This window comes from Mya arenaria, chromosome 14 (genome assembly GCF_026914265.1).
Source record: "Mya arenaria isolate MELC-2E11 chromosome 14, ASM2691426v1".
Lineage (NCBI taxonomy): Eukaryota > Metazoa > Mollusca > Bivalvia > Myida > Myidae > Mya > Mya arenaria.
In genome coordinates this window covers 17,177,876-17,190,799 of record NC_069135.1, presented here as the reverse complement: position 1 = coordinate 17,190,799, position 12,924 = coordinate 17,177,876, and the positions used below count along the sequence as shown (strand labels likewise).

Below are 12,924 nucleotides of genomic sequence, written 5' to 3'. Positions count from 1 at the left end.
TCACAGTGGTTCCTTATGTGAAATTTTTAGAAATTGCATTATGAAGATAAAGGAGAGAGTGTTTTATTTAGGTGTTTTTATAGAGCTCTGTGATAACATGCCACTTTTATGACACAACTTCTAGTTCTCTTTGCAAACTTTTAGGTATATTCTCTGTGTGCACCAGCAGATAAAAACTATAGACTTAGTTTAGAGCTTAGAGCTATTCTAAACATACAACTCACCCAAGAAAGGCAAAATAAAGAAATTCTTTTTTTTTTGGTTAGTTCAAAAAAAATTCTAAAAATTGGTTGTCCAATTTGAAAGAGCCTTACTGTGATTATTTTAAGTACTGATACATGTTACTACATATAGATGAAAAATTATCAAATAAAACATCTCTATTAATAAACTTACATGATATTACTTAAAACATAAAATTATGTAATTTAAGATTTCATCTTTAATCCCAATATTTACCATCACAGGCAGTTTAGGTCCCTTGCCTTCAAGAGAGGCTGGCTTCTGAGGCTTACACTGAAGGTAGGCACTGCGAAGCAAGGTCATGTTGCACAATTCATCTCCAATGTACACCTTGTAGTCATCCATGGTCACACCTCGCGGAAGGTTCTTACCCTGTATAATTTAAATCCCGAATGTATCCACTATAGCCTTACCCTGTAACACCTCGCACAGAGAAACATTACACAACAGATCCACTGTAGTCTTACTCTGTCACACCTCATAAAAGGTTTTTATCCTGTGTAACTTCAACAAAGTAACATTCCACAACGGATCCCAAATGATGTCAACAAACTTACAACCATCTGTAGCAGTCTGTAGTAGTAGTCAGATCCTGACAAACCTCTTGAAACGATCTTTCTCTTTATAATGTTGAATATTTGATTTTTTTATATTAATTTCCTGCATAAAAAAAAAACAGAGCTATATTCCAACTGCATGTATTTCAACTCATCCTTATCCTCAAGTCTCACCGTAATAGTGAGCAGACTATCAGTTGTGTCAAACTCTACCACGTGATCCTTGTTCTCAAACTTGGACACTTCTGGGTTGGGGTTGTAGATTAACCTGCAAGAAATATGACAATAAATTTTAACCCTGTTTTTTTTTTTACACTAACTAACAATGGGAAATTTGTTTGTTAACAGTATCATCCATAACTTTTAAAGATGAAACATTTTAAGATGTGCTTATGTATATTTTAATTAAACAATCACAGCTGAAACAGTTGTCATACAATTTGTAAGAGGTACAGTGATTCTTTCATTCACATATAATATTATTATTTTATTTTTTTACAGTTAACCAAATTATGCAATTCCACATTGTGAGGTCAAACGTGTATACATTGTATAATTGTCCTCATATATATATCGCCCAACCTGTACTTGGTTGTTTTTAGTTCCTCAATCCCGTCCATAAGCAGAAACATTCCTACATCGTGTACACTACTCTGGTCCAGGGATGACATAAGAGGCATGATGTTCGGAGTGCTGCACGTCATGTTCATTCCCCCATACTTTACATCCGCCTTACAATCCTGTGGGGAATACAACAGATTATTTTCAAAATTTGAAGGGAACATCACTCTGGTCAAATAATGGCATGAGAGGCATGATGTTCAAAATTTACAAGTCATGTTTATTCCCCAAAATTCACACCTGCCTTACAATATACTGTGGGAAATACAACAGACTCTTTTGACAGGACCAAACTAAGGTTGTTCAGCTCCTCTGGTCTAGGGATTACATGAGGGGCATATGGCCAGATCATAAAGAAGCCTAGGAGAGATTTCCAACATTGCTGTATTAATTATACTGTTGGAAGCCTAACTACCAGGAAATTATCAAACAGCCTTTCAGATTTTTGATAAAATGGCTGCATGTTCCGAGTGTTAACTCCATAATTTCACATCAGCCTTACGTTGAAGGTGATTTGATATGAAGTTCTTTGTTTTATTTTAAGCTAACAAAAAACAAAATGTCATGGCACATATATTTTAAAACAAAGGCATTATGTTTGGGGTTACTGTAGCTTGATATTTTTTACCTAAGGCATAATTTATTTTTGTTTCTGGTTTCCTAGCCAAACACTTGTTTGCCTCTATCCTAAACCTTTTTATTGCTCTAAGAAATATTCAAAAATTATTTCAAAAAGTAAAAAAAAAAATGAAGTGTTTTAGGTATTTAACAGTACCAGTGTTGCTAATGCTGATTGTATAGATGTTGTTAAGCATATAAGTTTCGGAAATAAAGAAAAACCTAAAAAAAAAAAATTTGCCTAGTAAAAAAAATCCTGCCTATCTACCCTACTTGTAGGGTCATGAAACCGGAAACAGACTTTGAAACAAACCAATAATATTTTTAACACATTACTAAAGTCTCAATCTGAGGCCAGAGTGTTTATACATAAACATTATATTTGTGTGCTTGTTAAGGTATTGCAAAACCATTACAGTACATAACTGTTGCTTAGCACAGTTTATCATATGGGCCAGTGAAATGTTCATGCTTCACATTTCGAAACATATCCATCTATTTACTGTGAGTAACAAACTACATGTTCATAAAAGTACACAACAAACTATGGCAAACATCTTAGTTCATGCACAATGACAACAATGACAACAATGGCAACAATGACAACAATGACAACAATGACAACAATAGCTATGCCAACAAAACTTATGACATTTTTTCTTCCGAAAACAGTCAAACTTAAAACCACTTACATCATAAGCTACTTTGCCATTTGGTGTGATGACCCCAATCCTTGGATTCTGGACAATATGCAGATTGGTACCCTCTATAAAAAGCTGTGGAAAAAATGAGCAATAATACTAAACTGCAGAATTTGCTGAAGACCGTCTTTTCGCTTAATGGTAGTAATGATAAACAGTACTTTTTGCGGATACTGTTTTAGCTAGATTTTGCATTAAAATCTCTTAAAGATTAGATATAACTATATGGCGATATAAAGGGAAAGGAACATTTTTGGAAAAAGGATGGACATATAAATAATACACATTAACACTTTATTTGGATATGATTATAAAGTATTTCCCTGAAACTGCGAGTTGTTGCATTTCATTATCTGGATTTGCTAGTTATTTTGGCCATTTCGGTGCAAAATACGCCCAAAAATGGAATGCACACAGATGCCTGTTACCATACTCTTTATAGCTGAAGATATTAAAAGTATTCTTTCTTTTTTTACGCTACATATATGCCATAATTTGGGTTTGATTCAATAACCTAATTTTAATAGCTACAAAGATTTTTAAATGTTTGAATCTTAAATACTTGTGTGAAACATTGTCATAATAAGGTGGTCACTTCCTTCAAATAAATAAATTTAAAATCAGACAACGAATGAGACAGACAGATGGACACATACTGAGTCCAGAAGGTTGCTATGACCTTGATCTTAAAGGTACGGACAGGTGACTTTCGCTGACACCTTTTCATTGTATGGTGGTCACTTCTGCCAAATTATATTAAAATCTGACTATGAATGAGAAAGATATGGACAAAAATGGGAAGAACTGACAGACAGAGCCTTATAAAGCTTTGGCATAATTACATACATCTGGGAAACATGGCTCTAAGATATAACTATGAAATCACCAATAAAAGGAACTGACAGCTCAGTATGCCACAATATCTACCTTAGTTCCCCCATTCTGTATGGTGAAGGGAGGAGAGACCTTAGTTACTGTGGAGTCAGCCCGGTACTCAAAGGGCTCAGGGCTGTTGAGGATGGCCCCATCTATTGTGACAATCACAAAACTCTTCCGTACTGCCCGCCTCTGTCTCCTGGTGGAGTCCAGTAAAGTAGGGGCTGGCCGAGTTTGGCACACTATCACAGTCCTATTCAGGCTGAAAGAACAATTTCAATAATACTGGTTCATGTTACCTTGAAAGTATTTATTCAGGAAGAATTATAATTTGTGAATGAAGACAACTACTTATTCAGATGCTATTAATAAGTTAACTGTTAGCTTATTATCTGATGACACATTCTTCCTGCTCCAAAAAGTAATTACTAATTATAAACACAAATGTTTTCTATTTGATCTATAAACTTAAACAGCTTGTGACTTTGTTCACTACCATCTACCATCCAATTCCTCACCTGATGACATCACAAGATGTGATTCCTATGGAAACTTCCTGCTTATCCCCAATGTGGAAGTTGTTCCCCCTGATTACAACATTTGTCCCCCCTGACACAGGACCCATCAGTGGGAACACACTGGCAACACTCGGAGTCTGATGAATGGTTTAATAAGGACATTTATAAAACTACATTGAATAATTTGGCATTGAAAGTTGTTACCCTAGATGACTTAATTTCTACTTCATACATGGAACAATTAAGCAAGGACGAATGCTTAGCACAAGACTGTTATTATGCATTCTACTTCCATTTGAGTCACAAATGTCTTCCACTAAGCCCCGATAAGTACTACAGTGAACTTAAGTATAGCAGTTCATCTAAATGGAATAAAGATTAATGGGTAAAAATAATTTAATAAACTTACATAAAGGGAGAATGGAGAAAGATGTGGTTTCATACTTTTAAAGGTTAAACAAAATTATTAATGAATTCTGTATATTCTACTCTGTCAACCCACCTTGTACTCAAATGGTTCCTCCGATGAAGCGGTTCCCTGGACGATGTATGGGAGGGATTGTGTATCATTTACAGTGATGGTGATGGGATAACTCACTTCCACTTCTGTCTGCGGTGATGTGCACTTCAAGCTGAAGTGTATGATGGCTGATTAATTTTTGAAGCTCAATTCTTTCATTCATATGTAAAAGATTCAAATAAAAGAGTGTTGCAAACATTTGCTAAAGCATGTCTGTCAAGATTTGAATTTCTTCACAAAGTCTGACATTTGTCAAATATTATGTTACAATATTGTAGACATTGCAGGCTTTTATGTCTCGCTATGAAAACAATATGTTGATCCACACTGAATGACAGCAAGTAAACAGCAAAAAAACTTATAGGAACACCTTGAATTGTCTATGTACACATCTAAATATACATGTACATGTACTTTTTAAATAACTGCCTGCCGTAACAAAAAAGATGAGAGGATTGGTGAAGACAAAGTAAAAAGGACCATATTTAGATAAATATGAATAAAAACAAAGTTCCAATTTTGGAATATCATACTTTCTGAAACATATTTCTAAATATCCTGGTGAATGTTTTAGATCTTTTGAAGGGCATTGTAATCTGTACAAGTAGGTATGATGTTTCTTACTTGGTGTTTTTGTTGTTCTGTGTATCAACCTGACATATCCGGGTCTCATCCCCGATGGTGACCTTGGGTGTGAGGAGCCCAAAATTGTTACCAGTTATAGTGATGAGAGTGCCACCCTGGATAGGGCCTGAGTTTGGGCTCACCTGCAAGGAATATGAATGGCTGAATTATTATGTTTGGTACATGTTACATGTTAACAGAATTTTTCAGCACATAAAAATTGAATAAATCAGAATCCTTTTAACTCAGATTCTATCCATAAAAGAGACCCTCTCATAGTATAGGCACTTATACACATTGTGCAATAAATCACTTAAGATTAGTATATTAACTGCTTTTTCCTGAAAAAAAATATATTGGCGAAAGTATATCAAAATCCAGCAGCAAACATAACCAATACTGATTGGTATGCCAGTGTCCAATTACTATAGTCAACTGTGCATGCCAGGTCTTCTACCTTTATCTCAATTGCTTGACTCACTTTGTTTACAGAACTCTTGCAGGGTGCAAGCTTTCAGTAATTAAGATTTACAATTAGCAGTGATATTTTCACCTGTTTAATTATATTTTCAATAGCTGTATGGTTATAACCCTGATGCTCAAATACATATAATTTTGAAAATTCTGTGCATTTTCCAATCAACACCAGATGACCCATATACAAACTTCACTGCAACTTCACCAAGACAATCATTCTGAATAAATCTATCAAGGATCTAATAATAAAAGCAGCCTCTTTCATAAACATTTTTATCTAAAATCTGAAGTGACCTTCTTTACCCTGAAGAGTCATTTTCAAAATTTGATCAAGACTTCGTTAGGCCAAAATGTTGAATGTAGTTTTACTGAGTATTTTTGCAATTTTTAACATCTTCAGGATTGATGGGTCTGAGTCACCTCAAAATAACTGGAAAAATATTCCCCCAAGAAGTTGTAACTAACCAACTGATCAGAGAGGATTTTTAAAGCCAAAAAGACATTTTTAATTTCTATGAACAGAATATTACAAATCTTTTTTGTGGTAAGTAAAAGGAAAATGTAAGTATTCTTGTGTAAAAAATCAACAACATGAATTAATTTCAACCCTAGTCCTCCTTCTACTAAGTCTTGACCTACACACGACATAAAAGGCTGGCACCTGCTGTGTCTTGACCTACCCACGACATAAAAGGCTGGCACCTGCTGTGTCTTGACCTACCCACGACATAAAAGGCTGGCACATGTGATGCCTTCACCTACCCACGACATAAAAGGCTGGCACCTGCTGTGTCTTGACCTACCCACGACATAAAAGGCTGGCACATGTGATGCCTTCACCTACCCACGACATCAAGGGCTGGCACCTGCTGTGTCTTGAACTACCCATGACAAGGCTGGCACCTGCTGTGTCTTGACCTACCCACGACATATAATGCTGGCACCTGCTGTGTCTTGACCTACTCACGACATATAAGGCTTGCACCGGCTGTGTCTTGACCTACCCAGGATATATAAGACTGGCACATGTAATGCCTTCACCTACCCATGATATATAAGACTGGCACATGTTATGCCTACACCAACCCAGGATATATACGCCTGGCACATGTTATGCCTCCACCTACCCAGGATATATACGCCTGGCACATGTTATGCCTTCACCTACCCAGGATATATAAGGCTGGCACATGTTATGCCTTCACCTACCCAGGATATATAAGCCTGGCACGAGTTATGCCTTCACCTACCAAAGATATATATGACTGGCACATGTTATGCCTTCACCTACCCAAGATATATATGACTGGCACATGTTATGCCTTGACCTACCCAGGATATATGAGGCTGGCACATGCTGCATCTTGACCTACCCAAGATATCTATGACTGGCACATGTTATGCCTCCACCTACCCAAGATATATAAGGCTGGCACATGTTATGCCTTGACCTACCCAGGATATATAATGCTGGCACATGTTATGTCTTGACCTACCCAGGATATATAATGCTGGCACATGTTGTGTCTTGACCTACCCAGGATATATATGACTGGCACATGTTATGCCTTCACCTACCCATGATATATAAGACTGGCACATGTAATGCCTTCACCTACCCATGATATATATGACTGGCACATGTTATGCCTTGACCTACCCAGGATATATATGACTGGCACATGTAATGCCTTCACCTACCCATGATATATAAGACTGGCACATGTAATGCCTTCACCTACCCAGGATATATATGACTGGCACATGTAATGCCTTCACCTACCCATGATATATAAGACTGGCACATGTAATGCCTTCACCTACCCAGGATATATATGACTGACACATGTTATGCCTTCACCTACCGGAGATATATATGACTGGCACATGTAATGCCTTCACCTACCGGAGATATATATGACTGGCACATGTAATGCCTTCACCTACCCAGGATATATAAGACTGGCACATGTAATGCCTTCACCTACCGGAGATATATAAGACTGGCACATGTAATGCCTTCACCTACCCAGGATATATATGACTGACACATGTAATGCCTTCACCTACCCATGATATATATGACTGACACATGTAATGCCTTCACCTACCCATGATATATATGACTGGCACATGTAATGCCTTCACCTACCCAGGATATATATGACTGGCACATGTAATGCCTTCACCTACCCAGGATATATATGACTGGCACATGTAATGCCTTCACCTACCCATGATATATATGACTGACACATGTTATGCCTTCACCTACCGGAGATATATATGACTGGCACATGTAATGCCTTCACCTACCGGAGATATATATGACTGGCACATGTAATGCCTTCACCTACCCAGGATATATAAGACTGGCACATGTAATGCCTTCACCTACCCGGGATATATATGACTGACACATGTTATGCCTTCACCTACCCAGGATATATATGACTGGCACATGTAATGCCTTCACCTACCGGAGATATATATGACTGACACATGTTATGCCTTCACCTACCCATGATATATAAGACTGGCACATGTAATGCCTTCACCTACCCAGGATATATATGACTGGCACATGTAATGCCTTCACCTACCCATGATATATAAGACTGGCACATGTAATGCCTTCACCTACCCAGGATATATATGACTGACACATGTTATGCCTTCACCTACCGGAGATATATATGACTGGCACATGTAATGCCTTCACCTACCCGGGATATATATGACTGGCACATGTTATGCCTTCACCTACCGGAGATATATATGACTGACACATGTAATGCCTTCACCTACCCAGGATATATATGACTGACACATGTTATGCCTTCACCTACCCAGGATATATATGACTGACACATGTTATGCCTTCACCTACCGGAGATATATATGACTGGCACATGTAATGCCTTCACCTACCGGAGATATATATGACTGACACATGTAATGCCTTCACCTACCCAGGATATATATGACTGACACATGTTATGCCTTCACCTACCCAGGATATATAAGACTGGCACATGTAATGCCTTCACCTACCGGAGATATATATGACTGACACATGTAATGCCTTCACCTACCGGAGATATATATGACTGGCACATGTTATGCCTTAACCTACCCAGGATATATAAGACTGGCACATGTAATGCCTTCACCTACCCGGGATATATATGACTGACACATGTAATGCCTTCACCTACCCATGATATATAAGACTGGCACATGTAATGCCTTCACCTACCCAGGATATATATGACTGGCACATGTAATGCCTTCACCTACCCATGATATATAAGACTGGCACATGTAATGCCTTCACCTACCCAGGATATATATGACTGGCACATGTAATGCCTTCACCTACCCATGATATATAAGACTGGCACATGTAATGCCTTCACCTACCCGGGATATATATGACTGACACATGTAATGCCTTCACCTACCGGAGATATATATGACTGGCACATGTAATGCCTTCACCTACCCGGGATATATATGACTGACACATGTTATGCCTTCACCTACCGGAGATATATATGACTGGCACATGTAATGCCTTCACCTACCGGAGATATATATGACTGGCACATGTAATGCCTTCACCTACCCAGGATATATATGACTGGCACATGTTATGCCTTCACCTACCCATGATATATATGACTGGCACATGTTATGCCTTCACCTACCGGAGATATATAAGACTGGCACATGTAATGCCTTCACCTACCCGGGATATATATGACTGGCACATGTTATGCCTTCACCTACCCATGATATATAAGACTGGCACATGTAATGCCTTCACCTACCCAGGATATATATGACTGGCACATGTAATGCCTTCACCTACCGGAGATATATATGACTGGCACATGTAATGCCTTCACCTACCCAGGATATATAAGGCTGGCACATGTAATGCCTTCACCTACCCAGGATATATAAGGCTGGCACATGTTATGCCTTCACCTACCCAGGATATATATGACTGGCACATGTAATGCCTTCACCTACCCAGGATATATAAGACTGGCACATTTAATGCCTTCACCTACCCAGGATATATATGACTGGCACATGTTATGCCTTCACCTACCCAGGATATATAAGACTGGCACATGTAATGCCTTCACCTACCCATGATATATAAGACTGGCACATGTAATGCCTTCACCTACCCATGATATATAAGACTGGCACCTGTAATGCCTTCACCTACCCAGGATATATAAGACTGGCACATGTAATGCCTTCACCTACCCAGGATATATAAGACTAGCACATGTAATGCCTTCACCTACCCAGGATATATAAGACTGGCACATGTAATGCCTTCACCTACCCAGGATATATATGACTGGCACATGTTATGCCTTCACCTACCCATGATATATAAGACTGGCACATGTAATGCCTTAACCTACCCAGGATATATATGACTGGCACATGTTATGCCTTCACCTACCCAGGATATATATGACTGGCACATGTTATGCCTTCACCTACCCAGGATATATATGACTGGCACATGTTATGCCTTCACCTACCGGAGATATATATGACTGGCACATGTGGTGCCTTCACCTACCCAGGATATATATGACTGGCACATGTTATGCCTTCACCTACCCATGATATATAAGACTGGCACATGTAATGCCTTAACCTACCCAGGATATATATGACTGGCACATGTTATGCCTTCACCTACCGGAGATATATATGACTGGCACATGTAATGCCTTCACCTACCCAGGATATATATGACTGGCACATGTTATGCCTTCACCTACCCATGATATATAAGACTGGCACATGTAATGCCTTAACCTACCCAGGATATATAAGACTGGCACATGTAATGCCTTCACCTACCGGAGATATATATGACTGGCACATGTAATGCCTTCACCTACCCAGGATATATAAGGCTGGCACATGTTATGCCTTCACCTACCCATGATATATAAGACTGGCACATGTAATGCCTTCACCTACCGGAGATATATATGACTGGCACATGTTATGCCTTCACCTACCCAGGATATATATGACTGGCACATGTAATGCCTTCACCTACCCATGATATATAAGGCTGGCACATGTCATGCCTTCACCTACCCAGGATATATAAGCCTGGCACGAGTTATGCCTTCACCTACCAAAGATATATATGACTGGCACATGTTATGCCTTCACCTACCCAAGATATATATGACTGGCACATGTTATGCCTTGACCTACCCAGGATATATGAGGCTGGCACATGCTGCATCTTGACCTACCCAAGATATATATGACTGGCACATGTTATGCCTCCACCTACCCAAGATATATAAGGCTGGCACATGTTATGCCTTGACCTACCCAGGATATATAATGCTGGCACATGTTATGCCTTCACCTACCCAGGATATATAATGCTGGCACATGTTGTGTCTTGATCAACCCAGGATACATAAGCCTGACACATGTTATGCCTTCACCTACCCATGATATATATGACTGGCACATGTTATGCCTTCACCTACCCATGATATATATGACTGGCACATGTTATGCCTTCACCTACCCATGATATATAAGACTGGCACATGTAATGCCTTCACCTACCCATGATATATATGACTGGCACATGTTATGCCTTCACCTACCGGAGATATATATGACTGGCACATGTAATGCCTTCACCTACCCATGATATATAAGACTGGCACATGTAATGCCTTCACCTACCCAGGATATATATGACTGGCACATGTAATGCCTTCACCTACCCATGATATATAAGACTGGCACATGTAATGCCTTCACCTACCCAGGATATATATATGACTGGCACATGTTATGCCTTCACCTACCGGAGATATATATGACTGGCACATGTGGTGCCTTCACCTACCCAGGATATATATGACTGGCACATGTAATGCCTTCACCTACCGGAGATATATATGACTGGCACATGTGGTGCCTTCACCTACCCAGGATATATATGACTGGCACATGTAATGCCTTAACCTACCCAGGATATATATGACTGGCACATGTGGTGCCTTCACCTACCCAGGATATTTAAGACTGGCACATGTAATGCCTTCACCTACCCAGGATATATATGACTGGCACATGTAATGCCTTCACCTACCCAGGATATATAAGACTGGCACATGTTATGCCTTCACCTACCATAGATATATATGACTGGCACATGTAATGCCTTCACCTACCCAGGATATATATGACTGGCACATGTAATGCCTTCACCTACCCAGGATATATAAGACTGGCACATGTTATGCCTTCACCTACCATAGATATATATGACTGGCACATGTAATGCCTTCACCTACCCAGGATATATAAGACTGGCACATGTAATGCCTTCACCTACCCAGGATATATATGACTGGCACATGTAATGCCTTCACCTACCCAGGATATATAAGACTGGCACATGTTATGCCTTCACCTACCATAGATATATATGACTGGCACATGTAATGCCTTCACCTACCCAGGATATATATGACTGGCACATGTAATGCCTTCACCTACCCATGATATATAAGACTGGCACATGTAATGCCTTCACCTACCCATGATATATAAGACTGGCACATGTTATGCCTTCACCTACCCAGGATATATAAGGCTGGCACATGTAATGCCTTCACCTACCCAGGATATATAAGGCTGGCACATGTTATGCCTTCACCTACCCATGATATATAAGACTGGCACATGTTATGCCTTCACCTACCCATGATATATAAGACTGGCACATGTTATGCCTTCACCTACCCATGATATATAAGACTGGCACATGTTATGCCTTCACCTACCCAGGATATATATGACTGGCACATGTTATGCCTTCACCTACCGGAGATATATATGACTGGCACATGTTATGCCTTCACCTACCCAGGATATATATGACTGGCACATGTAATGCCTTCACCTACCCAGGATATATATGACTGGCACATGTAATGCCTTCACCTACCCAGGATATATATGACTGGCACATGTAATGCCTTCACCTACCCAGGATATATAAGACTGGCACATGTAATGCCTTCACCTACCCATGATATATAAGACTGGCACATGTAATGCCTTCACCTACCCAGGATATATAA

At 39.3% G+C, this 12,924-nt stretch overlaps 1 protein-coding gene across 4 annotated transcripts in view; it reads right to left on the bottom strand.

Moving 5' to 3' along the window:
• Positions 1-12,924, bottom strand: part of LOC128217784 (hepatocyte growth factor receptor-like) — a 40,822-nt gene that overhangs the window by 15,242 nt on the left and 12,656 nt on the right. For 3 of the 4 annotated variants that reach the window (XM_052925164.1, XM_052925165.1, XM_052925167.1), the window contains 8 exons: positions 5,279-5,421; positions 4,637-4,766; positions 4,135-4,271; positions 3,668-3,878; positions 2,732-2,815; positions 1,383-1,540; positions 975-1,068; positions 460-615 (listed from right to left, as the gene is read on the bottom strand). In XM_052925164.1, the coding sequence (XP_052781124.1) occupies positions 460-615; positions 975-1,068; positions 1,383-1,540; positions 2,732-2,815; positions 3,668-3,878; positions 4,135-4,271; positions 4,637-4,766; positions 5,279-5,421 (1,113 nt within the window). Of the gene's footprint in view, positions 1-459; positions 616-974; positions 1,069-1,382; positions 1,541-2,731; positions 2,816-3,667; positions 3,879-4,134; positions 4,272-4,636; positions 4,767-5,278; positions 5,422-6,599; positions 6,702-12,924 lie in introns of those variants that run through there. The other variant, XM_052925166.1, reaches the window with a different exon arrangement.